General features: G+C 52.4%; 8 protein-coding genes across 8 annotated transcripts; 6 read left to right on the forward strand and 2 right to left on the reverse strand.

Moving 5' to 3' along the window:
* Nucleotides 1-2,949: 2,949 nt before the first annotated feature.
* HMPREF1120_06664 (uncharacterized protein) lies at nt 2,950-5,126 on the reverse strand. The gene is made up of 3 exons (XM_009160873.1): nt 4,616-5,126; nt 4,302-4,481; nt 2,950-4,242 (listed from the first exon to the last, which is right to left on the reverse strand). The coding sequence occupies exon 3, from the start codon at nt 3,843-3,845 to the stop codon at nt 3,324-3,326; it is 522 nt and encodes a 173-aa protein (XP_009159121.1). The 5' UTR covers nt 3,846-4,242; nt 4,302-4,481; nt 4,616-5,126; the 3' UTR covers nt 2,950-3,323.
* HMPREF1120_06665 (uncharacterized protein) lies at nt 4,016-5,985 on the forward strand (the record flags this gene model as incomplete). Its single annotated transcript, XM_009160874.1, has 4 exons — nt 4,016-4,253; nt 4,311-4,984; nt 5,055-5,372; nt 5,428-5,985. The coding sequence occupies 4 exons, from the start codon at nt 4,016-4,018 to the stop codon at nt 5,983-5,985; spliced, it is 1,788 nt and encodes a 595-aa protein (XP_009159122.1).
* Nucleotides 5,986-6,767: 782 nt separating this feature from the next.
* Nucleotides 6,768-7,887, forward strand: HMPREF1120_06666 (glycosylphosphatidylinositol transamidase; the record flags this gene model as incomplete). Its single annotated transcript, XM_009160875.1, has 5 exons — nt 6,768-7,122; nt 7,198-7,279; nt 7,355-7,420; nt 7,487-7,608; nt 7,658-7,887. 5 exons carry the CDS (start codon nt 6,768-6,770, stop codon nt 7,885-7,887), a joined length of 855 nt encoding a protein of 284 aa, XP_009159123.1.
* A 490-nt stretch (nt 7,888-8,377) lies between these two features.
* HMPREF1120_06667 (glycosylphosphatidylinositol transamidase) lies at nt 8,378-10,618 on the forward strand (the record flags this gene model as incomplete). Its single annotated transcript, XM_009160876.1, has 1 exon — nt 8,378-10,618. The coding sequence occupies one exon, from the start codon at nt 8,378-8,380 to the stop codon at nt 10,616-10,618; it is 2,241 nt and encodes a 746-aa protein (XP_009159124.1).
* A 1,078-nt stretch (nt 10,619-11,696) lies between these two features.
* HMPREF1120_06668 (2-dehydropantoate 2-reductase) lies at nt 11,697-13,300 on the reverse strand. Its single transcript, XM_009160877.1, has one exon. The coding sequence runs from the start codon at nt 13,177-13,179 to the stop codon at nt 12,172-12,174; it is 1,008 nt and encodes a 335-aa protein (XP_009159125.1). The 5' UTR covers nt 13,180-13,300; the 3' UTR covers nt 11,697-12,171.
* A 517-nt stretch (nt 13,301-13,817) lies between these two features.
* HMPREF1120_06669 (chitinase) lies at nt 13,818-15,008 on the forward strand (the record flags this gene model as incomplete). Its single annotated transcript, XM_009160878.1, has 1 exon — nt 13,818-15,008. The coding sequence occupies one exon, from the start codon at nt 13,818-13,820 to the stop codon at nt 15,006-15,008; it is 1,191 nt and encodes a 396-aa protein (XP_009159126.1).
* Nucleotides 15,009-18,406: 3,398 nt separating this feature from the next.
* HMPREF1120_06670 (IQ domain-containing protein containing GTPase activating protein) lies at nt 18,407-20,858 on the forward strand (the record flags this gene model as incomplete). Its single annotated transcript, XM_009160879.1, has 3 exons — nt 18,407-18,748; nt 18,803-20,648; nt 20,704-20,858. The coding sequence occupies 3 exons, from the start codon at nt 18,407-18,409 to the stop codon at nt 20,856-20,858; spliced, it is 2,343 nt and encodes a 780-aa protein (XP_009159127.1).
* A 1,014-nt stretch (nt 20,859-21,872) lies between these two features.
* Nucleotides 21,873-24,536, forward strand: HMPREF1120_06671 (uncharacterized protein; the record flags this gene model as incomplete). The annotated part of the gene is made up of 1 exon (XM_009160880.1): nt 21,873-24,536. One exon carries the CDS (start codon nt 21,873-21,875, stop codon nt 24,534-24,536), a length of 2,664 nt encoding a protein of 887 aa, XP_009159128.1.
* Nucleotides 24,537-25,402: the final 866 nt, after the last annotated feature.

Here is a 25,402-nt window from a genome sequence, read left to right on the forward strand (position 1 = left end):
GCAAATGGTTCCGCTTAGCTTCGACGATGAAATCGTTTCCGCCACCACGAAGAAGCGTACTTGTTGTTCTACTCGTTGCGAAGCTTGGAATCGGTGTAGCTGCTGCTGGAGCTGGCTGGTGAGTTCGAGTTTATTTGTGGCCATGGCCCACTGCAGTGCAGGGTGTATCTGGTAGTGTGCAAGTCGCCGGGTCGCAATGACAGTGGCCCAATGGATGGCACGCTCAGCTTGACATCAAACAGCAACAGCAATGAATCATTCGCCAGTGTCCAGGATATCGAATTGAGCCAAGCTTAACAACGGAACATGAATTGAATTTCAAGGAGGCACAAAGCAAAGCGGCCGCGGTGTGAATGTCTGCTCCATTCCTCAGCTGCGAGGATTATGGACCTTTAGGTGTGCCCTTGAGCGCAAAAATACGGGCTTGGGTTGAGGTAGTGCTACTACTGGAGTTCATTCAGGAATGATATGATGATGATTCGAGTTGTCGATTTCCTTTTCTCGATACTAGTATTACGAACTGTTGTTCTGCCACGAGCGGTTGAGCATGGGTCTCGTACCTAGGTAGGCTCCTCGGCCCTGTCGGTTGTATTTTGCGGAAAGCCGGCCTCAGGACAGATCAGATGAACCTCCAAGGTTGAACATCAGGGAGAAAAATGTCAGCATACCACTTGTAGTAGCTGTTCGTAGTAGTAGTACTATAGCATTGGTTTTTGTCTGCACGATACTAGAACATGTGCAGTAGGAGGCCCCAGTCCCCGGATTTCTGGTCCCCCCCCTGCCGCTGCAGTCCTCGGCCCTGTTGCTTACCTTAATAACGCTGATTACGACAGGCAAGGTGACTTGGTTGCCAGGCAGGTAGCATGATTACTTTAGTATGTGCTGTAAGTACCTCTACTTACTTTGGAACATGGGTACGACCCGGTACAACTAGTACCCCGGTTCCTACGATTCTGGCAATAGCATACTGCAGCGCGATTGGGTGTCCTTGTCCTTCGAGCTGACTAAGGAAATTGAATTCCTGAGATGCGCAGTGCGCTGCATAATTTGACTGACTTGTTGTTTGTCATGACTACAACATTGTACAACTTACAGCAGGTGGGCAGTATGGGGAGGGAATCCGGGGTCAACAGCGGTAGCACAAGACTTTATGCACCGCTGCCCAGCGTTCCAGGCTGCACTGCACTAGCAATCAATTAATGCATTATTCAATGCATAACGACGATCGTGACGGGAGGGTCCGTGACCATCGATCCGAGTAGTACAATAATATTGGTGCTGGTGCTGGCGCTGGCGCTGACGATGGAATCGGTTGGATGTCAACTTTGAACGGGAAGTCCGGCTGAACACCCCTGTACAATACTGCAGAGCCTTGTGACCAGCGGCAGGAAGGTAGTCATAATAGATCAAACGTGGAAGTCGGTGAAGAATGAACGGACATTTGTACGCTGATGTGCTGTCCCTGTACGATGTGTAGTCCGACACGCCCGTAGAGAGCGACTCCCCGCGTCGTCGAAATCGGTTGTGTCGGCACCTCGCGAAAAGTCGTCGGCCCACGACTCGGCCGAAAAAGCGGCATGTTAGTCATCACCAAGCCAACCCGCCCGAGAATTTTTCTCATGGGTCCGCGGAGGGTAGTAGTAGTACAGTAGTAGTACAGTGGTAGTAATAAGAACTGCACGTCCAAACACGTACATGCCTGTTGTTCGGACTCTTGTCGGTGGCTGGAATGGAAGATCGAGATGCATATGCTTGGTATGGAGCAGCACCACAACTTACGGAAGAGACTCGGAATGAAGGCAGTTCGAATTTCTTCGCGATCATACCTTGCCGCTGCTGCATGTGCCAATATTGGAATGCGCATTGTATACTGTACTTCAATGTACACTGCATACCGTTTTACATACCTTCATGGTCATCGGTAGCCTTGTCGTTGAGAATTGCGGTGAACCGGTCCCTGAAAGACAGGATGCAGCGTGCAGTGTTGGAGCAAAGAAGCGGGAGGTTCCGACGGTTGGCTTCTGCAGTGGCTAACTTGAAGGTACAACCTACCATTTTTTAGTTGCCATGTCGTTGGGCGGGCTCTGAGCAACCGGTACTACTGCCACCACTTTCTGGCAGTACTAGTACAATTGTACTTTGACAAAAGATGCCGGTGAGACCCTCACTGCACTGGCCGTGACACTTTGTTAGCATGGCCGCCACTGCCCCAATTATAATTCTTGCCCCATACTAATAGTAGGCTTCAGCGCCGTTACCCGTCCAGCAGGAACTTGAACAAGAGCGCCGGAGCTACCTACAACTATACCAGCACAGTGCCCGCCCGATCATCGATGATCGACGATCTGTCACAGGAAGCCGCAGGACATCCATTCGCTTTCTGGTCACACCACCAAATAGGAACAGGCTGCAATCATAATGGAGAAAACTGTCCGCACTACTAGTACATCGTAAACTGTCCGCCCTCGGAAACTATCCGAATTGCGCTGTTTTCACAATCTCGAATCGCTCGCTGGTCATAGTGACTCCAATATACTTTGATCTTTTGCGAGGTCTTGAGGCAGCAAGTGGTTCTTGCGGCGGGCGCATGACATCACTTATCGCCTGCTGCCAGTGGGCGGCATATCCGGGAGTTCCCAGAAGGACTTTGCCAATGCAGAGTATCACGATAGATATCATCTGAGGTACGCAAGTACTAGTGGCAGGGATACTCTTCGAACGCACACATATTCCACATTATTGGCTTGGACTAGTGGGCACGCGCAGGTCGCAACTTGAAGTAGACGCCAGTAGTAGCATGGGTAGCGAGACTACGACTGTTACTAACTGACCGCAGCCTAACGCCTCATAAACGCCAACCCACTGCAATGGAAGTTTGTTTGTCAGCATTGAATAACCACTGCCAGTCCGTCAAGCTTGTCAGACGCCCACTATTATTTGTAGCTGAAGTGCGTGCAGATGGTTACCTAAGCTAAGACCTACAATGTAAGGTTAAGGCCCGGATGGGACTTCGGGATGCCTATATCCGTACCTACCAGGTGCCTATGGCAGGCGATGGAAGCCTTTAGACGGGCACTGCATTTGTTCAGCTTCAACTTAGCTAGCTGTTTCTCTGTTCTCTGTCTTTCTGTCGTGGTCTTTCTCAGCGGTGCCGAGTTATCCACTCCGACCATCATCCGTCAGCCTTGGAGTCAAGTGACTAGCAGCCATGGCAGCCGAGTGCCACTGCCAGTGGTCCGCAGACTTCCAGCCGCAGCCTGATCCCCGATCGCAGGGCCCGTCATGTTCAAACCTAGTTCGAGTGCTTTTTTTCTGCCTTCGTCTTAGGTGATACTAGCAGCGGCTCCCCACCCAAACCGCCCCTGCAACTTATGACGCGCACTTGGCAAGACGGCCCTCTTTTCGTCCGACCCAATCACGCGTCTTCCTCGCTCCCGCCCTGGTCGCCCGTGTCCCTCTATCCAACGCCTTGCGGGACTGGCACCGGCGATAACAGAGACTCGGGCTCGACAAACACATGCACCACCATCGACTAGGCAGCATGGCGCATCCGAACACTCCGGCCTGTCAGTATGGAACCATTTCCCTCCACACGCCTGACCAATCCGTCCGTGTGTCTGTCGCGCGCTCACGGTCGCTGGGTGCCGAATGACTCGAACCACAGTAACAGACCGACCGACCGCCGCTTTGATTTTTAATGTCGTTGTACCGCTCCGTCGAGAGCTGGCGCTTCTCTCGATTGTCTTCTTGCTTGATCTCTCTGTGTATCCTCCATTGTGCACCTGTACAGGACTCTTTCTTTTGCTCATAATCTCGTCGTCCTTGTCGCAACCGTCGCAAAGCATCCGGAGCCGGACCCTCGTCTCAATTAACTGTTTTCTCGCGAGCGTCCTCCATCCTACCCCCCAATATCGTTCCTGGCGTCCTAAGGTGATTGACGGTCGGGGTTGTTGAGGCTGCGCGACTGGCGTAACAGCAGGATCGTTGATATACTCGGGGACATCGTGCCACTCGGATGTCCCGTTCAAGATATACCCTAGCAGCTGTGCTGCTTCAGCTCGCCGTGCTGGCAGCGGCCCATGGCGGCGATGAACACAGTAGTATGGACATGGCCGAACCTCAGGAGAAGAAGCCCATGGACGATAATGATTTGTACAATCTACCCAGCTATGCTGGGTTGGGCCAGCACGGGAACATGATCCTGGCACATATCATTCTTATGGTGGTCGCTTGGTTCTTTGTCTTGCCAGTCGGTGAGTTAACGGGGAGAGAGTCAATATGGGCGTGGGCGGAAGACTGACAGATTTCAGGCGTCGTTTTCAGCGTTGCTCGGTCGAGATATGCGCTTCCAGTTCAATTCCTGTTCCTCGTACTCAATGGCCTCGGTGTCCTGTTCGGAACGGTGTACAATATCAATACTCCAGATCTGTACGAGAACAATGCTCACCACAAAATTGGCTGGATTGCGACGTGGATCGTCACTGCTCAGGTCATCATGAGCCTCTTGTTCACTTACTCTGGAAGAGGTAAAATCACAGAGGCACCGGTCACGGCAGGGGAGCGAGCAGCTTTCCTGCCTCTGTCGGTGGATAACATGGCTCACCACGACACCTACCCTTACACGGACCACCGCTGGTCCGGAGACAGCGGTCAAGGAACCGAGCAGTCATCGACTCTTCACAGCGGTAATGGTTCTCCTCTGGACCCCCATCAACGTAATCCTTTCGACGACTACCAAAAGCCAGAACCGCAGCCGGATCCAGAAGACGAGGACGATGAGCCGGCGGTGCCCAGACGGGCTTGGAGCCCTCGCTGGTGGCGGATCAAAGCTCTCGACAAGTATCTGTCCACGCGGGTGCCCAATCTGATGTCGGCCAAGTTTCTGCGGGTCTTTGAAGTGGCGTACGAGGTCATTGACAGGACGATTCTGGTTCTCGGTTTCATCGCATTGGTGACGGGAGGGGTTACATATGCCGGCATCTTCGTAAGTAACCCGTTTGTGCCCCTGAGCAGGGCGCAGTCTGAGCACAAAGACCTCCACTGACCACACATAGCGCGGCAACAACATCTTCAATGGACTTGCCCACTTTATCAAAGGAGGAATCTTCTTCTGGTACGGATTGCTGACACTGGGACGTTGGATGGGGTGCTTCGCCGATCTGGGGTGGGCTTGGAACGTCAAGCCGACCCGCAGCGAGGTGGGCCAATGGAAAGCCGCCGTGCCCTCCGCCGAGTTCGTCGAATCCTTTGTCATCTTCCTTTACGGCAGCAGCAATGTCTTCCTCGAGCATCTCGCCGCTTGGGGTGGTGCTTGGACTGCGCAGGATCTGGAACATGTCTCCATTTCCGTCATGTTCTTCGGAGGTGGCTTGGTAAGTTCTCTCAGACATCTGAATTGTTCTTCGGCCGTCGCTGACTTTGGTCAAGTGCGGTATGCTTGTTGAATCCAAGTGCATCCGAAGATGTCTCAATGCTGTTGTCGATACCATGCCAGCGCGCACAGAGGTCCATCCTAGCGATGCACTCGCATTGCGCGCCCCTCCCAAACAATACGGGACATCTCTCAACCCAATGCCGGCCTTGATCATCCTTCTTCTGGGGGTCATGATGTCCTCTCATCACCAGGATTCGATGGTGTCCACGATGGTTCACAAACAATGGGGCACCATGTTGGTCGGCTTCGCTGTGGCCAGATTCTGCACATACATTCTCAACTACATCACGCCTCCCGCCTCAGTTTATCCCTCTCGTCCACCGACAGAATTAGTGTCGGCTTTTTGTCTCATCTCTGGCGGGCTCATTTTCATGGCCAGCACCAGGGATGTGATTCATTACATGGAAAGTGCCGATTTGATGGCCATGTTTGTTTTCACCGTCACCATGGGCTTCACAGCCTTCATCATGTCCTACGAGGTCATTGTGCTCTCCCTCAAGGGCTGGGCCACCCGGAAGGAACTCAAATCCGCTCACATTCCGGTCGCATAACCGATTACAATTCTCTAATGAACAGGAAAAACGGCACTGGAAGGAGTAATGCCACAAACTACAGCATTTCAATTCTCGCATTCATTCTGCTTGGCTGGCTGAGGTGACTCTTATGCTTAACTTGCAAGCGATACCCCTTTGACGACTCTGATGAAACCCTGGTTGGGGAAGTTCATGGCCGGGATGGAGTTATTGCTTTCTGCACGATACCCCAAGACGTCGTCGCGTCAGATATGGCGTACTATTACTATACTGGATGATACCCAGGACTGCATTTATTATTATAGAAAGCCTGCGGTGACAGCGTGGCTGTTTGCTGACGAGGCCGCGCTGAACAAACAACATAATAGACCAATGCATTAATAATTACAAACTTCTCATCTCCTAGTATAGCGCTCCTATCGATTTACTTCCGATGCGTTCTTCCAGGTACTCTGATCGTGGAATCCGGAATGTAGAGTCGATGGATGGCGTAGGGTACAACCCGGGGATGGCTGGCGCTGATGATTTCTCCGCAATTTGGGAGCCACATTTCCTTGTAAAAGTCGCGGCCAGCGGGCACTCGACCAATGTTTGTTTTCTTTCCAGTTATATTATTGAGCCACCATGGCGTAGGATACCTGCGTTGGGATGATATGATCTACTTCGATTAATGATTCTCGGTTGATTTTATACCCCCTCTTACACTGGGCGGACCTTTCCTTGCGTCCGCCGTATTGTTGAAACCTGGCATCGCAGGAAATTCGAATCGTCGCGTCTGAAAGACAGCCTGAGCCGCAATCATGGCACCGCCCAGAATCAGCACCAACAGCCTGAACCTACCCTTACCGACACGACTCATCAATGTCTCCCGCCTCCGGTCGTACCTCCTGCGATTACCCTTATTTACGCGCCTGGTCCTGCTGGCCATTATTGCTTTCTGGCTCCTCGAATTCCAGACCGTATGGAGTGTGATTCAATGGGGCTCCCTTGCCCCGAAAGAGATAGGGTTCGGGAGTTTGTATCGACTGAACACCTTTGCTTTTATACACAATGGGTTCTGGCATATGTTGATGGACGCGATTTGTCTGATCCCACTGCTGGAACGGTTCGAGGCCGAATGGGGGACATTGAATAGCCTGGCGCTGTTTATGGGACGTAAGTTTGAAGACAGAGGGGGATTTGGTTCCCGTGAAAAGAAAGAAGGAATAGAATACTGACAATCAGAGGCAGCGCTGGGACAGATACCCGCGGGTATATATTTGTTGCTGGACGGTGTGATTCTACGGGATAACACGCCAGTGGTGGGATCCAGGTATGACATTGACCTTAATGGCTCGCAACAGCGACAAGAGACAACAATAACTGATTCTTCATGTCTATGTTCTAGTATTTGGGTCTTCCTTCTTCTGGCATCCGAGTCGATCAAGACGTACAAGGCCAATCCTCACTTTGAGTATGTATCGCGCTTTTTTCTCTCAATGGTTACCGATGGACGGGTTGGCTGACTTTTTCACACCAGGATATCCGGCCATCAGATACCGACGTGGATCTCGCCGCTGGTGATATTGGTGGTCACATCGGCTTTGATTCCAAACACGTCGTTCCTCGGTCATTTATCCGGTTGTATTACGGGCTATCTCTGTATGTTGTATACCATACAAGTCGTGGATTTACAGCTAACGCTCAGCAGGGGGATTGGGATATATCCGTTTTCTTGCTCCTCCGGAAAAAGTCCTCCGCTGGATCGAAGGGAAACTCAATCTTCTGGGCAGACTGCCCCATTATGTCTCGGTGGATCAGAAGACTTATGGGCGCTACGGTGTCCTCCCTTCGAGTTCGACGGCCGGGCCCGGTGAGCATGTCAATCCTATAGGTCTGGGCTGGATGGGAGGTAGCAGTGGGCAGCGGCTCGGGCCTTGATTCGTGCGCTGTGATACTCAGTATCTCGCATCTTCTTGGCTTGGGGTTTGGCGTCTGCGTCACTACTATCAGTTGGCTAATGTCGCGCAAAACAAAATGGGGGGCGACCGGTGCTGTAGGAAGCGCGGTGTTTGTATGTAGACTATACTATTTTATCATGGATTGGCCAGCAACAAATACTATACCAGGGTCGTGAAAACATCGTTGATATCCTTTGGATGTCCTTTGGCACTTCGTCGTGCGAATACTAGTAAGTTGTAGGTATGTACGGTGGTACATATGTCGGTGCGTAAGGCTGAGCCTGTGACGGGTAATCTTCGGCATAAATCTGGCCGCTGTCCACATCCCGTCACATCGGCGACACGCTGGACAAGGGACTCTTGCTGACGGCAGCCTTGCGGTGAAGCTGGAACCGGCTGAGCGAGGCGAAGATGGGACTGATCCGTGAGTACATTGATATTTCTGCTCCCCAGGAAGAATCTATACGCGCATGTATCTAACCGAGATTATAGGAAACTTCTTCTCCGGCCTGCGGAGGGACGACCCTCGTCTCCTAAGAATACCTCCCTACTTGTCTGCGCTCTGCATCCTGGGAGGTATAGTCTGGCTCCTTCTCCTTCCTCTGGACGAATACTCCCGGCAGACATACATCTCAGAGAACGCACTGTTACCAGGTCAAGTGCACACATACTTTGGGGGAAGTGAACAGAACGTCCTCCGAGCATATCGGCATGAACTGGCTTCGGTTATTGAGCCAGCCTCGATCAATGAGACCACACACAGCGACGTACCGGATGTATCGGACAAAAGAACTGCAAAGATACAAGAATTGTTCCGGAACGCCGGCTTGAAGACCGCGACACAACGATACTCCTACACATCCTCCGGACAGACCTACGAGGGCGAGAATGTCTACGCAGTCCTCCATGCACCTCGTGGCGATGGGACCGAAGCGATTGTGCTACTGGCGCCTCTCAAGAACATCGACAACGCACTGAACATCAACGGAGTGCCTCTGCTGATCTCTCTCGCGCGATATTTCAAGCGTTGGTCACTTTGGTCCAAAGACATCATTTTCCTCGTCACACCGGACAGTTTCGCCGGACCACAGGCCTGGATTGACGCGTACCATTCAACACATGACCCGCGAAACGTTCAAGATCTGTCGTTGAAGTCCGGAGCGCTCCAGGCGGCCGTCTGCATCGACTATCCGTTCGAACATCGGTTCGAGAATCTGCACATTGCATACGACGGGGTGAACGGGGCCTTGCCCAACTTGGATCTCTTCAACACTGCGGTCACGATCGCGTCGGGCCAGATGGGCATTGGAACCTCCATTCAGTATCAACATACATACACCAATCCTGACAGCCACAACCAATATCGATCTCGCCTTCAAACGCTGGTACGGGGAATGGCGTCCCAAGCACTCGGCCAGGCTACGGGTCCGCATTCCAGTTTCATGACATATCATATCGATGCTATCACTTTGACGGCAATTGGGCAGGGGTGGCAGGATGAAATGGCTTTTGGCAGGACTGTGGAGAGTCTCTGTCGCAGTCTGAATAATTTGCTGGAGAAGCTGCATCAGAGCTTTTTCTTTTACTTGTTGATGCAGTCCAATCGCTTCGTCAGCATTGGTACATACCTCCCTAGTGCTATGATTACTGCGGCGGCTTATACCATTATGGCAATTTACCTCTGGGTCATGAGTGGGTACCGAGCAAGCAGGTCAAAGGCCTCAACAATAGCAGCAGCAGCAGGCACTGGTGTGAAGGCACCAAGCGAAGATGCAGACAGAATAGCTGGGGTAGTGTCGAAAGACCAGACTCGCTCCGCGACTGTTGTCCCTGCTGCGGCTGCTGATGGGAATCCGGCTGGCTCCGAAGTCGACCTTACACCTATCAACAACAGGAACCTGGCTTTACCCATCGCCCTGCTCGCCATGGTCCATCTCGCATCCGTTGTTCCACTCTATCTCCTCACATCACTTTCTGCACAGCTTCTCTTACCGACATTCATGGCATTGGCACTGTTTTTCGTCATTCTGCCCATCATCCTGGCGTCAGCCTTGTCCAGATTCACCGGTAGTACCACCGACTATGGTGCCGCTACCACCAACAACAACCAGAGCAACCCGACCTCGGGTCACCCAACATCTACAGCCGTGGTATCATCCACGACCGAAAACGACAACGAGAATGAACAATACATTCTAATCAAGTCATTGAGCATGTTACTCCTCGGTCTATTTTTGACAGTCCTCGCCACCCTCAACTTCAGTCTCAGCATGTTCCTCGGCGTCGTATGTGTGCCACTTGCCTTTGTTGATCGGACGCCACATAACAAGAGGTTGGCCATTCTGCAGTACGTGCGTCTTGTCGTCTTGAGTCCGATGGCGTTGGCGTTTGTGGCTGCGATGGTGACGGCAACTGCAAGGAGGCCTGTGGACTGGTTTGGCGGTTGGGGATTGTCATTGGGATTGGAATTGGGACACGCACCAGAGAGTAATGAGTCTTATGCATTTGCATCTGCACTCGTGGCCGCGACCGAAGTGTTGCAGAATTGGTTGCAACAGTTGGCTTTTGGATGGAATGTCTGGGGAAGCTGGGGCGTGCCGGTTGGTGTGTTGTGTGTTTGGGTGCCTGCGTGGGTGGTTTCTGCGACTTTGGTGGCGAGTTCGTGGGTGTCGGTTTCGACGTCTAGAAAAAAGGCATCTGTTGCATCGTGATGTACTGCTGTGGATGGTGGTGATCTTTCAATCATCCCCACCCGGGGGTACTCGGGTGACTGGGGTTTGGGACGGTCAAATGTATCATGCTCAATAAAATAGAATGGAGAAAGTGAGTGTTTGGCAAAGGCAATACAGTCTTCTCGTTGTATTCACATTATTATTGTATTCAAATCGTGGTTGTGGTCCTAGTCAACGGCTACAGGGATGGATCGAACCTAGATAGTAGATATAGGTACAGTACCTAGGATAGACAACGGCACTAGCTGGCGAGACCACCTACGGTACCTAGGTGCTTGTACGTCCGCCAGTGCGAGTATGTTGATGTAAGCGTAATCGTATCTTTCGTGCGGTATGTGATGCCGTGTGTCGCCCATGACCAACCAGCACAGATACAATAGTCTGAAGACCGCGCGGACACCCAGATACAGTACCCTGACCCCCAGACAACCTAGACATCCAATCTCATAAGGTATTCATTTGGTACAATCCCACTCCTTTGCTCGGTTATTTGCTCGGGTTTTGTCCTCGAGCCGAGTCGAGTCGCACCAACGGACGCGCACGCGCTTTGACTGCAGCAGGCTAAGCTGGCTGAATAGCTAAGTGACTGGTGGGATTCGATCTGATATCGGCGGCGTGGGCAGGATGCTAGGTAGGACGGGGCGGGATCACCACACCAGATCAGAGTAGTTGTAGACCATAGAAGGCCTGCCTGACCTGAGCAGGTAAGTCGAGAACCATAGCTGGCTGCTGGATAGGTGGGAGGAGGCCGCCATGTACTCGAAATAATAAAAAGGTCTTTTGTTGCGGCAGCTGGTGGTGGCCCCACAGCCCCATTTTAAAGTATCCAGGAGGCCGCTGGATACAAAGGTAAGGTAGTGAATTTGAACATTTGAACTTGGTGACGGAGAGAATTTTGCTGCTGGAGAGGCCGCCGTATACTTGAAATAATAAAAAGGTCTTTTGTTCCGGCAGCTGGTGGTGTCCCCATGTCCCCTATTTCGAGATGTCGAGGAGGCCACTGCATTCAAAGGTGGTGAATTTGGTCTTGGTGCGGGATAGGGTTAGGGTTCTCTGAGTAAGTGACGGATGTCTCAACATACAGCTAGCATTTTGCTGCAGGAGAGGCCGCCATATACCCGAAATGATAAAAGGTCTTTTGTTCCGGCAGCTGGTGGTGGCCCCATGGCCCCCTTTTGAAGTATCCAGAAGATCGCCATGTACAAAAAGCCTCCGTTTAGCTCGGCTCAGTTTGTTCTTTATGTGTCATTCCGAAAAAGTATTGATTGAGGTTATTGGTCCTTCTCAGAAAGGCTTCGTACAGTGTGACACTGACGACCAGGTGATAGGATCCTCTGTTCGTTATTTTCGGTTGTGGTGGAGTAGACATCCAGGCAAGGTATGTTCGGGCCTCCGAGAATCTGCTTCTGCACCATCGGCAACAACGGTTGGAGTGATGATGAGGAGATTGTGTTCACGTCTCCGGAGCATGCAAGGCTGGCGGTGGTAGTTTCACCTTCCACACCTCTGCAGCTTGTAATGATTGACAACAATCAAAGCTTAGCCTTCTGATTTTCTCGATTCTTCTCCATCATCCGAATCAAGGCATACAGACTCTGCATTCGAAGCATTTCAAACCCTTTGTCTCTGGCCAGGCGGATGGGATTGCCGAGAATGACCTCTACCTCCATTGGCTTCCCACTCTCCCAATCAAGGAGCATACTGGGCTTGCTGCCGCTTTTGTTCCTCAAGGTCGACCTGAGGATTTGTTCGGACGAGGCAAACGAATCCGGAAACGGCGTTCCCACGACCTTTGGAGCCGTGGTGAGAACCTCGTCCATAACACCTTTCAGATGAACGTATAGTTCCGGGTCGGATGCCATTGCCTGGTTACCAGTGCCTCCGGAAAGCACGGCGGACGGGTTGAAGGCGGCGTTGATGGCAATCTTGTGCCAACGCACCAGTTGCAGCTTCTCGTGGGTGTCGGCGATGGCGTCCTTGATCCCGCCTTTGATCAGGAGGTCGACAAAGCGAAGATTTTGTCGCGTCGCCTCTTCAAGGGAGCTTGATTTTTCTCCTTCTAGAAAGAATGGTCCGATGTTGATCCGCGTCCATCGGTTATGTTTGATCTGGCCGTGACTCGGCTGTGCGGCAGAGGCAATGGTCACGGCACTCAGAATGCTCGAACTGGGAAACCGCCGAGCATACGGGTGCTCAACGCCTAGACCGTTTTGAATCAAAACCACCGCCGTTCCCGGGCTGACTAGGCCATCGACCAGCTTCGAGTCGTCGGATATGTTGGGCAGCGCTTTCGTGCTTACCACCACGTAGTCCCACCGCACGCCGCTCTGGCGTGCAGATTCGGCCGAGTCAAATGTCCGAGTTGGCGTCCACTGGTAATCGCCGTATTGGGGCGATGTGATGTGAAACCCGTTGCTTTTCACCGCGGAGTAGTTGGACCGACATACTACAGATACGTTGGTGTCCGGGTTGACCGCGATGCGGCTGGCGTAGAACGCCCCAATGGCCCCGGCGCCGAAAAAGAGGACTTCCAGAGGCATGGTGATGGTATGGCCTGGTAGGGCAAAATGGGCTAGACGGTTCGAAGAGGATTGAACTTGGTATCTTAATCTACTAGTATAGCAACAAAGGATGATGTTGATGGCATCTCGACTGGCACTTCTACTCGTAGTTCTGTCAAATGATGCCATGTTGATGCCGAGGCTGCTTCGGATAAATCATTGACCGGCCTTCACGTGACGTACCTGCCAGTACTAGCGCGGGGTGTAGCGAGCGAACCGCAGCCACCGAAGAACAGCATGCACCGCCTCTCATCAGCCACATTGCTCCGTCACCACCAACTGGAAGTTGAACCACTTGAACTTGAATGCCTATACTGTATCACTGCCACTCGTGCGTGCAAGCGTGACAGTACGTACATCTTGGTCACTGCCAGGTGAGACAACAGCTGAGATACGCAAGCATTTCCAGTCACTGCACTCAGCCTCCAAACTGGACGACTTGGACTCCGGCCATGGCCATGGTTCAATCCAAGTATTAAACCTCCCTTCACCCTCGTTGTCCATGCCCTGGCATGCTCCTCCTTGTTGTAATTCTGTTCCTGGTTCTACTCTTGCAACCCTCACCTTCACTGACCCAGTTCATTCCTCAACTCGGCCTCGAAGAAATACCACTCACGATGGGTGGCGGCCACGGTGTCCGATCCGTAGTGTACTACGTCAACTGGGCCCCTTATGGTCGAAACCATCACCCTCAGGATCTCCCTGCCGAGTACCTCACGCACGTCCTATATGCTTTTGCCAATGTCAGACCGGAAAGCGGGGAGGTGTATCTCACCGACAGCTGGTCAGATACCGACAAACACTACGAAGGCGACAGCTGGAACGATCAAGGGACCAATGTCTACGGGTGCGTGAAACAGTTGTTCCTTCAGAAGAAACGAAATCGCAAATTGAAGGTCCTGCTGAGCATCGGTGGCTGGACCTACTCTTCCAACTTTGCACAGCCTGCCAGCACCGAGAGCGGCCGGAAACGCTTTGCAGAGAGCGCCGTCAGACTAGTAGAAGACCTCGGGTTTGACGGCCTCGACATCGACTGGGAGTATCCGAAAACCCACGGAGAGGCCCAAGACTTTGTCAAGCTGCTGCACGAGACGAGAAAGGCTCTAGATGCCGCGGCCGCTAAACGATCTCATACACGGTTCTATCTGACCGTGGCTTGTCCTGCTGGACCGTCCAACTTTGAGAAACTGGACATTGCAGCAATGGATCGCTTGCTGGACTTCTGGAATCTTATGGCGTACGACTATGCCGGTTCATGGGACCAACGCGCAGGACATCAGGCGAATTTGTTCCCGTCAGGAGCTCACCCTGAGTCCACGCCGTTCAGCACCATAGCCGCCCTAGAACACTATACGCGGCACGGTGTGCACCCTTCCAAGATCGTGCTTGGAATGCCTCTGTACGGCCGAGCCTTTACGTCCACCGAAGGGCCTGGACATCCTTTCAGCGGAACCGGTGAGGGAAGTTGGGAACAAGGGGTTTGGGACTACAAGGCCCTGCCTAAGCCGGAGAGCTCAGAGTACCATGATCGGGAAATTGGAGCCAGTTGGAGCTACTCGCTGCCTTCCAAGACCATGATCAGTTACGACACCCCTGCCATGGTAGCCCAGAAGGCATCATTTGCTCGGGATTATGGCCTCGGTGGAGGCATGTTTTGGGAGTCCAGTGGTGACAAACCCATCGGCGGCGGCAGCCTCCTCGAGACCTTTGTGACTCATTCCGGTGGACTCGGTCGGTTGGACGAATCCAAGAACTGCCTCGAGTACCCGGAGAGCAAGTATGACAATTTGCGGAACAAGCTTGATTGATTCTGCCGAGATGAACGCCCCGACATGGAATGCGGCTTGCTGAGGGGGACTGCTAGATGTCCGGATGAGAAGGAAGTGCTAATAGCAGTGCTATTTCATGTGTCAACGAGCGCAAGCAATTTCGGAATGCTATCACATATCGAGTACCAAAAAAACTGAGTCTACTCAAATACAGGGGATTAGTGACGCTTCTCGTTGCCTTGAGTGCGGGTGTGATCTCCAGGCGTGGCCGTGGTTGTATGAGCCTTGTTGTGGCGATATCCTCGCTTTTGCGACAACTGGAGTTGACGTATCATCTGGGTGCTGAACGATATCTTTTATTGATATTTTATCTCATGGAGTACCAGGAGCCGAGACGCCCGCTGCCATTGATGACAGGCATTGTCACACCGGTGGCTTGGTTCTATTGCCGTCCGCGTCCCTGACAGACCGGCACCCTTCTAACACCCACCTTGGTGACGGCCAAGTAACACCCTATGTACTTTTCATGCCGAGAAGTCCTTCGGCGAGATCCCCCTATGCTGGTCCTCCAGTTTGTCCTACACAGTTCGTCTCAGCTGGCCAACTTGAAACCATCCCATCAAATCTCCGCCCCTGTGCATCGACCGTCCGGAACGCCCATGGGCACCACTGGCATGGGTCAAAAACCGACCTCAACTCTCTCCTTCTCCTGTCTTCAGAGTCAGCAGTGGATATCGGAATAGGCGAGGATGACTCAATTGGAGTCTTCTTATCTCGAATTTCCCCATCTGCCTGAAAACGGATGCTGGCCGCCACTTGTAATCCTGTTTCGGATGAGGATATGGAACGAGGGACCTCGGAGAGCAATTCCGCTTTCTTTTTAGCACAGAAACAGCACGACTCGGAATAGATGGAATGGAAACAACCATGATGGCAACCCTCCAGTTAGTGGAAACAAGCGGGTGATCGCGAGCGAAACTACGGTTAAGGTAACCCTTGCAAAAGCAGCTGTTTGGAAGCTTGTCTCACCTCATCCCTACAACGTAGTCGTTACTGTAGTAGTAGTGAGCCGGGGGGTATCCTGAAACAGCATCCTGGCCGATCAACAACTTGAATTGGACGCATAGCCTGGCCCGGAGTCATCTGAGACGGAGGCTATTTGTGGCCTATTCTTACCTCAGTAGGGTGCAGCCTGCGCATGTTTCTTTCTGTGGGCTTGTAGAATGATTGCAATGACTCGGCGGTGTCCTCCCTGATGATACTTTACTGTACGTTGTACCTACTGACCATGAACATATCAGGGAAGTGATATCCGTCGCAACTGAAGGTAGATGATGATCCCATCCACCGCTGCCGTCGTGAAGGATCTCAACGAATTGTGCGGTATGATGATCAAGCCTCGTCGTCACTTCGCAATGCACCATGTTCGCTAGACGTTCGGGCACAGGTCACCTGGACTGTTTTATTTACGTACATGTTCCCAGAGCAAGGACATTGCCTTCACATTTTGAGGAGAGTGGACGGCTTGCATACCTGCCGGTCAGGCTGGAATGCGCAGATTGTCCGGGTTCGAGATCCATGGAGGCAGACCAAGATAGTTTCCATCCCTGCAATAATGCCACAATTTGAATGCAGAGATATATTTATTTGGTAATGCTGTATGCTTTTGAGGCGGATACGGGTAGGATGAGGGTGGGAGGCGCATCGATTTGCAGGGGCAGTAGTAGTGTCCGCGGGACGGGTCTTTGTATAGGGAAACTTGAACAGCCCAAGTCGATCGTTCATCATGATGGAGGAGGCGTGCACTTAGGCTGCCCATCCATTTCATGTGCTCTCTACTACCTAGTATGCATTCAATACTGATGATTTGATTTACCCCGGCAGCATGGCATTTGGCGGAATGCTAGTGCCAGCTGGAAAGGCCACGATGCGACTCATCATCATTCATCATATCCTCTTTTTCATTATCTACAATATGACTTGAGGTGTTGATGGATCATGGAGGTGGAGTACTGGTATGTAGCGACAGGAAGATGGTTGGAGGAAGTCAGGAGCAGAAGAAGTGCCTGCATTTTGCTGCCCGTGCGTAGGAGTTCTGCCGTGCTAGCGGGTGTTTGGCGCAGGATGGTGGGGGCTTTTTACCCCTGAAACCGAGCTACAGCATCCGCCAACTTGACATTTCCAGGCACTGACACCCCCCCGTACACCTTGTCCCTCGCCCCTCGCCCGCTTCAATTCGAGCTGAACAGCGTGGCGTGTCCACTCACACCGAAGGTCAAGCCAGAGGTTCTCTACCAGTAGTACACCATCACCCACGGTCCTCCTGTGCTCCTCCTATCATCATTGCTGCTGGCACCAAGCGAACCACACCACCATCAATCGCCCGCCGTCTCCATCCTCCACCCTCCATCCACACCCAAAACTCGAACTACGGCTACGGCTGCGGCTACGGCTGCGCTCACGGCCACTAACCCAAACCCACCGAACCTCCATTGTCAATTCTTCCCCTATCCCCTGGTTCCGAATCAACCTCTCCCTCAGTCTCCTCCTCGTCCGTGTCCGTCGACGCCAGATGGCCGTTGAACAACCCTTGTCCACTGCTGTGGCTATCCCAGGCAGTGTCCGAGCGACAGCCTGAGCAGGGCGTCTCGCACCCCATTCCTCCTAGATCTTCCCTATCATTACACCACCCACCATTGCGCAGTACACGGTCGCCGTGTTCCTCCTCATTCGCTCGATCGAAGTTCGTGGTTCCTGACTCTCGGACCTCCTGCCTCATATTCGACGTCGGCTTCACTCCTCTGTTCGATTTGCGTCGTCCCTCTTGTCGTCCTTACCTTTGCCAGCTGCTCTCTTTCGCCGATACTTCTAACCAATCCGCACCAAGTCCCTAACCGCCTGTACAGCAAAGTCGCGCGGCGGGCAAATCCCGAGTGCACACCTATCACCCCGCCAGTTCTTCTGGGAAAAGTGTGTCCAGTCCCGCGTGAGCCGTTTATCAAAAGGAAATATCCGTGTTATTGGGTGGGAGGAGTGTCTGCTACTTTTTGTTATCGAGGCCGCTTTGCGAGGAAAAGAGAAAAGAACACATCGCGGACTTGAACCGCGCTGGTCGCATTGGCCTGCGCTCCCGTGCCATACGTACAGGCCATCCTGGAAATTATCTCCTGCATTCCAGCTGGAAAGTTAGTCTGCTTGCCTCCGGAAGGGAAGCCCTTGTGCGTCCTGCACCCGATGACCTGCGGCCCATTCTGAAACACGTCCAACTTCAATCGTTGCCCAACCCCGGAGGCTGCAACAATACATAACGTGCCTTGATTCGGCAAACAAACCAGGGTGATTAAGAGTAGATGAGTTCTACAATCCGCTCCGAAGTCCCCAGACGCGTCTCCAGCGCAAAGGATCGTTCCAAGGCGAGCCGCAGCAAGACCAGCGAAATGTCTGTCGCAACCCTGCTGCAACCGGCCTCGCGAGGCTCGACCTCGACCAATTCCTCTTTCGAACCGATGACTCGCCAGAACACCTTCTCAAGCCATGATGGCGCCCGGTCCTTGCGCCAGAGTAAGCGCGTCAGTATGACGGCTTTGTATGCTAGCATGAGCGCAAAAGATAAGGATCTGGAAATCAGCGACGATCTTGCCCGGGCACAACGCACCCTCAGAGATCTCAAGGCCAAGATTTCCAATCAGTCGAAGAAGAACTTTGTCCTCGAGAAGGACGTTCGATATTTGGACTCCAGGATTGCTCTGTTGATTCAAAACCGGATGGCTTTGGAAGAGGTGGGGTTCCACTTCTCGAAAATGACTTGATTTGTCCGCTAACGTTGTGAGCAGCAAAACGAAGTAGCCAGTCATTTGGACGATGCAGCTGAACTGCAGGAAGGTTCGTTTCCCAACGACGAAAAGACGCAGAAGTACGGCAACCTGCTTTTCATGCTGCAATCGGAGCCTCGGCACATTGCGCATTTGTGCCGCTTGGTCACGATGGCCGAAATAGATTCCCTCCTGCAGACCGTCATGTTCACCATCTATGGAAATCAGTACGAAAGTCGGGAAGAACATCTTCTCTTGACCATGTTCCAGTCCGTCCTGACGCACCAATTTGAGACAACCCCGGAGTATTCGTCGTTGCTCCGTCAGAACACGCCGGTTTCACGGATGATGACCACCTATACCCGACGCGGCCCGGGCCAAAGTTTCCTCAAAGAGGTTTTGGCAGAGAAGATCAATTCCCTGACAGAACTAAACAATGTAGACCTCGAAATCAATCCCCTCAAGGTCTACGAAGCGATGGTGAAGCAGATCGAAGAAGATACCGGTTCTCTTCCAGAAGACTTGCCACGGTCGGTGACCGCCGAGTTTGCCGCAGAGAATGCCCAAGTTCAAGCCATCATTGCACCACGGCTGAATATGCTGACCGAAATCGCCGAGGGATTTCTGTCCGCGATCATCGAATGCTTGGAGGACACCCCGTATGGAATTCGCTGGATCTGCAAACAGATCCGAAACCTCTCCCGGCGCAAGTATCCTGAAGCCCAGGACCAGGCGATCTGTACTCTGATTGGTGGATTCTTCTTTTTACGCTTCATCAATCCTGCAATTGTCACCCCCAAGTCTTACATGCTGATCGAACGAGTCCCGGACGAGAAACCGAAACGGACGCTGACATACATCGCTAAAATGCTCCAGAATCTGGCCAACAAGCCGTCCTACGCAAAAGAGCCATACATGGCCAAGTTGCAGCCCTTTATTCACCGTAACAAGGACCGGTGCAACAAGTTTTTGCTTGACCTCTGCGAGGTGCAAGATTTCTATGAGAGTTTGGAGATGGACAACTATGTCGCATTGTCCAAACGTGATCTCGAGTTGCAGATCAGCTTGAACGAGGTCTATGCCACTCACGCTCTGCTAGAGAAGCATAGTGCCGAACTGGCCAAGGACCCTTCCTCACACCTCGGTATTCTGCTTCAAGAACTAGGACCAGCCCCTCCTCAACTGCCGCGGAAGGAGAACAGAGCCATTACTCTTCCCCTGTTCAGCAGATGGGAGGCCTCGTTCGATGATCTAACCCATGCCCTGGACATCACTCAGGAAGAGATCTATTTCATGGAAGCGAAAAGCACGTTTGTGCAAATCATGCGAAGTCTGCCTCAAAACGCCGCCGTCATGCGACGACCGCTGCGTCTTGATCGCATCGCCGAGGCGGCGGGTACTCTGAAGAATGACGCTGTCATGGTCCGCAAGGGTATCCGTTGCATGGAACTCCTTACGCAACTTGCAGAGATGGGGGTGGTCGATCCTGGTGACGATTACGCCGTCCTTCGTGATGAGGTGGAGCAGGAACTCGCCCATCTGGGCTCTTTGAAGGAAAAGGTGCTCGAGGAGACGGCCAAGTTGGAAGACGTGTACAAAACGATCCGTGATCACAACGCGTATCTCCTCTCGCAACTCGACACTTACAAGAACTACTTGCACAATGTCCGGAGTCAGTCCGAGGGAGCGAGACGAGGTAAAGCGGAGAAAGTCCGGGAGTTGGGACCATATAAATTCACCCACGCCCAGCTGGAGAAGGATGGTGTCATCACACGAAGCAATGTTCCGGAAAACCGAAGGGGCAACATTTATTTCATGTTCCGGAGCCCTCTGGCGGGCACTTTTGTCATCAGCCTGCATTATAAAGGTGAGTGCCGTGAATCAGTTTGCAGTGGCTTATCTCAAGCTAACAACACATGCAGGGCGCGCGCGTGGTCTGCTCGAGTTGGATTTGAAGTTGGACGACCTGTTGGAGATGCAAAAGGACGGCCAGGAAGATCTCGACCTGGAATATGTGCAATTCGACGTCTCAAAGGTCCTCGCATTGCTCAACAAGAGATTTGCGAGGAAGAAGTGAGGCCGCAGTTCCATCTATCATCATCTACGTCGTGGAATGATTGCATCATCTAGCAGCACCGCCTCAGATTTCGACGACCGGAACGACGCGCATACACGAAAGAGCAGCTCAGGCGAGCTGTTGCTGATTTGATCGGACACATCGGCTGTCAGAATTGCCTTGATTGTTTTATTACCCCATCCAACTTGCACTATATTGTAATATATCGACGAAAGGAGAAGGGACTGAGAAGGATTGTATCGGATTCGCAGGAGAGGAGGGTTGGTCTTGCCTGTGGGCACCAAGTTGTAATATCAAGAGCCAGGGATGGCCGGCGGCACTGTTTTTCATGAGCCAGATGAGTTTTGGATGAATACCACTGTACTAGTAGTAGTGAGCCTTGTGGAGGAGCCTTGCAATTTGATTTGATTGAATACCGCAGTCAAAACTCTCTTATACTGGTAGTGTTGCACTGATTTCAGTCAGAGCCGGTGTATCAGGTTGGACTAGGATTACTTCCTAGTAGTAATTGTTGGAATTGTACCAGGACGACAACTGTCAGTGCCAGTGCCAGTGCCTGCGGTACTACCAGTAGTGGTCCGCTATTATTAGTGCGATCGCTTATCGATAACCTTTTGCAGTGTGGGCGAGTTGAACACAGTGACTGGCACGACTTGAAGTTGAGCTGCCAGTGAAGTTGAACTTTAATTACGTTTGTAAACAGACTAAACTGCGGTGCGGTGGATGCTACGCGAAATGCGGGGTTAGCGTCCGCAGGCAACTTACTTGCAGTGCCACTGCAGTGCACCCAACTGAACTGCTGCCTGGCACTGGCACTGCGACACTCGACTCTTACTCTTTCACTTCAGCCTTGCCTTGTCTTTTGCTTCAAGGTCTTCTCGAGTCTCGATCTCGTTCTGCAAGCCTTTTTGTCGTTGCAAGGCATTTCAACTCCGAGTCCCATGCAATTGCGAGAACCTCTTTCGAGTTCTTGAACCATCACTGCAGGCTGGTCCTATCCATCCGCTTGTCGTCATGGCCAATTCCGATTCCAGCTCGCCGATGCCGGTGCTACCAGCATTTGGCATCCGTTCCCTAAACGGACCTCACACTTCGCCGGCCGTCGTTCAGATCACTGCGGGTCAATACGATCAAGCGGTCAAGTCTTGGCCTGAAGTTGCCTTGATTTACCTTGACGATGATGATGGCGAGATTGTCACGGTGGGAAGTGGGCTTGAGTTGGAACAACGGTTGGATGAACCTGCGAAGAATTCGACTTTCCGTGTTCCTGAGGCGCTATTGCCGGCTAGGGCTACAGCGGATGATGGAGATAGCATGATGCATATCTTTGATATTCGGCGTGGGCATAAGAGTGTGGCTGTTTGGAAGAAACATGAGGCCGAAACAACGAAGAAGATGAAGAGACGAGATTTGGGTGTGCACAGTGGCGGTGAGCACGTTAGCAGTCTACCTGGGGCAGCCGAGCCAAAGTCTGCGTCTGCGTCTGAACACGGTGCTTCTAAGAGTGATCTTTCCGATACGAGCTCTGTTAAGCAGATCGATGGTTCAGCCGTGGTCGACACCTCCTCTGCACCGTCTGAACAGTCTGCACAGTCTCAACAGGGCTCGAACGTCACCCCCGAGCCGGCCAAGTCTTTCCCATCCGTTGAAGAAGCGTCCTCAAGTGAACTAGACAACATCCTCTTTGATGTTTTCAGCAGCCTTGGCTCGAACCTGGGCCCTGTTGCAGACTTCCTCGAGGCTACCGCACAAGGACTGCGAAAAGTTGCTGAGAAGAAGGCAGGGGGCGAAGCCAGTCCGGTGGAAGACGTGTTGACCGGGTTCAAGGGCATCTTATCGAGTGTCGGTGAACTTGGCCTGCAGTTCTTATCTGCCGTTGACCGCGAACTACAAGAGCAGAAGACTGGCACGGCCACCCAGACAGACCCGTCTCCTTCGCAGCCGGTGCAATCTGAATCATCAGCATTTTGCCTTCCTCCCTTGATTATGAAGCAGCCAGAAACCAACGCAAAGAAGGTCACCTTTGTCGGAACGCCCTGGTCCGAGGCAGAGAAACTAGAGGACGACTCAGACCTCTTCTACTACGCTGACCAGAATGGCTGGAAATGTTTCAACCACAAGGATTACGCTCGCTCGGCCACCAACAAGTACTCGCCTGCAGATGTATTGCAACATAATCCCCCTCCGAGGCCGGCGACACAGGCTGTTCAGAACAAGGCCTCGGTTTCTCCTCCTCCCAGATCGTCCATCCTCGACCAAGACCCGTCTGAGCCTGATTTCTCCGCCAGATACCCTCCGCTGCTGTCGGTTCGCAAGGCTAAGAGTGTCGCTGGTCTGAACAAGCCCACGCATCCCCCTCCAGTCGGACACGTTGTCACCAACACCGCAACAACCCTGACACGTTACCCTACTATCGGACAGTTTGAGCAACAGACCCGAATCAACATGACTAAACATGCTTCCACGCCTCATCTCAGAGAGTGGCCCCCTCGCTCTTACTTGAGCTGTCGCTCGACGGATACTGCACCCAAGCCAAAGAAGACGGATGTATACAAGGCACCATCTGTTGAGGACGACGTAGGATCGGGAGACACTACTGTCGACGGTCCGCAAGTCCAGACTGGTGTCAAGGAGAAGTCTACTGGATTGCGGTCCAAATGGGTCCCTGGTGCCTGGCCCGAACAGAAGACCGAGGACTTGCACCCCAGCCCTGCTGCATCCAACCCATCCTATCCAAAGTTACCCGACAACAGTCCCGAGAAGTCTGCTACATCGACCCAGGGAGAGGGATCAGGAGGCTTGTTCCAACGTGGTTCTTCAGGTGCCGGCTACCATTCAGTCCCATCATTGCATCTTCCACGAAGATACCATACCGTGAGCGGAACGAATCCTGCTGCAAGATTGAATGGGCCCTTCGACCCTCTTGCCTCACTTACGTCCCATGATGAAGATGGTACTTCTCGTGACCGGCCCACCAGCCGCGGACGCAACTGGGCGACTTCTCGTGGTATGAGCTCAGCAGAGTCACAACTTGCTGGCCACCTTCAATCCGATATGAGTTCCAAAAAACAAGCAGACTACCTGCCACCATCCATGGCTTGGGCCCCTCTGATGACTGCGCGGTACCGCCACGTTGCCGCACCATACCCTCATCTCCATCATATGCGCCCTCGACCTGCCCCTGTCAGCCGTCCAGCCAGGCCGAAAATGATGTCCCCAATGACCTCTGTCCAATCTTTTGGGTCTGCGTCAGCTGTCGCCGGCCCAGCCCACCCTCTGCAGTCCGAGGCGACGGCCCATGGCGGAGCAAGCGATAAGAAACTTAGCCTTGATTCTAGTGGCCCATCGTTTCCTCACCTCGCACCAAGCCATGCCCATCCAAAAGCAGGCTTGATCCCAATAATCACACCAGCCCCCTACACTCGTCCAACAGGCCGTCATGACGCATCTGCGGTCCCACCACCGACCTCTACTTTGGCGGCTGATCAATGTACCAAGACTCTCAAGGCGATGGGGTACGGTCTTGGGGACGACAATGAGATGTCACGACTAAACATGTACGCCAGCGCCACAGCGGGTGATGTCGAGGCCGCCATTGAAATGATTGAAGAGGACCGCGAAGCAGCCAAGGAGTTGACGGAGCTTCTTGATGCACCAAAGGGGGTTAGAGAGGTTTGATTGATGGGGTGTTGCTTCCAGATGATGGCGTGTCATCTGTCATGTCGTGACGGGTTATGAAGATGTCCATGTCCTACGGGTTGGTTACACCCTTTGCACGGTATGATTCGTGGGAAGACAAATGTGTTGTTCGATTGCAATGTTGAAGGCCTACAATGGTACGAGTATTCGGTTTTGCTGGAGTTTGTTTGTGATGTCATTGTTGTTCGGATCAGATCAGGTTGTGCGGGTATGCAAGGAATGTTTGACTTTACGACCGACTTTGAGTTGTTTGCTTCAGCTTGAAGCTTGATGTATGATGATTGTTGCTGGCCTGGCCGAGGTGTTGAATTTGCTGCAACTCAGTTAAACAGTTCAGTTTCGCGCAGACACTGTGTGCTCTCGAACTTCGATGCTTATGAAGTGGTGTTAATGAAATTGATTGTTCAAAAAAAAAAGAAAAAAAGTTTTCTACATTCTCGAACTCCAGGCGGCGTAGTGAAGATGACTTGCACTTCGTGCTTTCTTACGCTTATTAGCTGTGTAGGTAACCTATCATGCGAGTACTCGCTGGCCAAAGTACTGTAGGTAGTCATGGAAACGACGGGAGTTTCACCCCAGGTCGTACGAGCAGGGATAAGGTAGGTATGATATGCCATGCATGGCCTTTTTCCATCCGAGTCCATTGCTAGACGAGTCGCGCAATGATGGGGCATTTACAGCGTTGCTTTGATTTCTTTCCTGAGTGGGATGAGTCGAGTACACCGTTGTACAATGTTGTATACGACCTATTTCACTTCACTTCGCTTCGCTGCGTAGGACTAGTAGGTGAATATAAAAACAGAATAATTATCTACCAGAAGGCAACTTTGGCAGACACCGCCCCC

Source organism: Exophiala dermatitidis, assembly GCF_000230625.1.
Source record: "Exophiala dermatitidis NIH/UT8656 unplaced genomic scaffold supercont1.5, whole genome shotgun sequence".
NCBI lineage: Eukaryota > Fungi > Ascomycota > Eurotiomycetes > Chaetothyriales > Herpotrichiellaceae > Exophiala > Exophiala dermatitidis.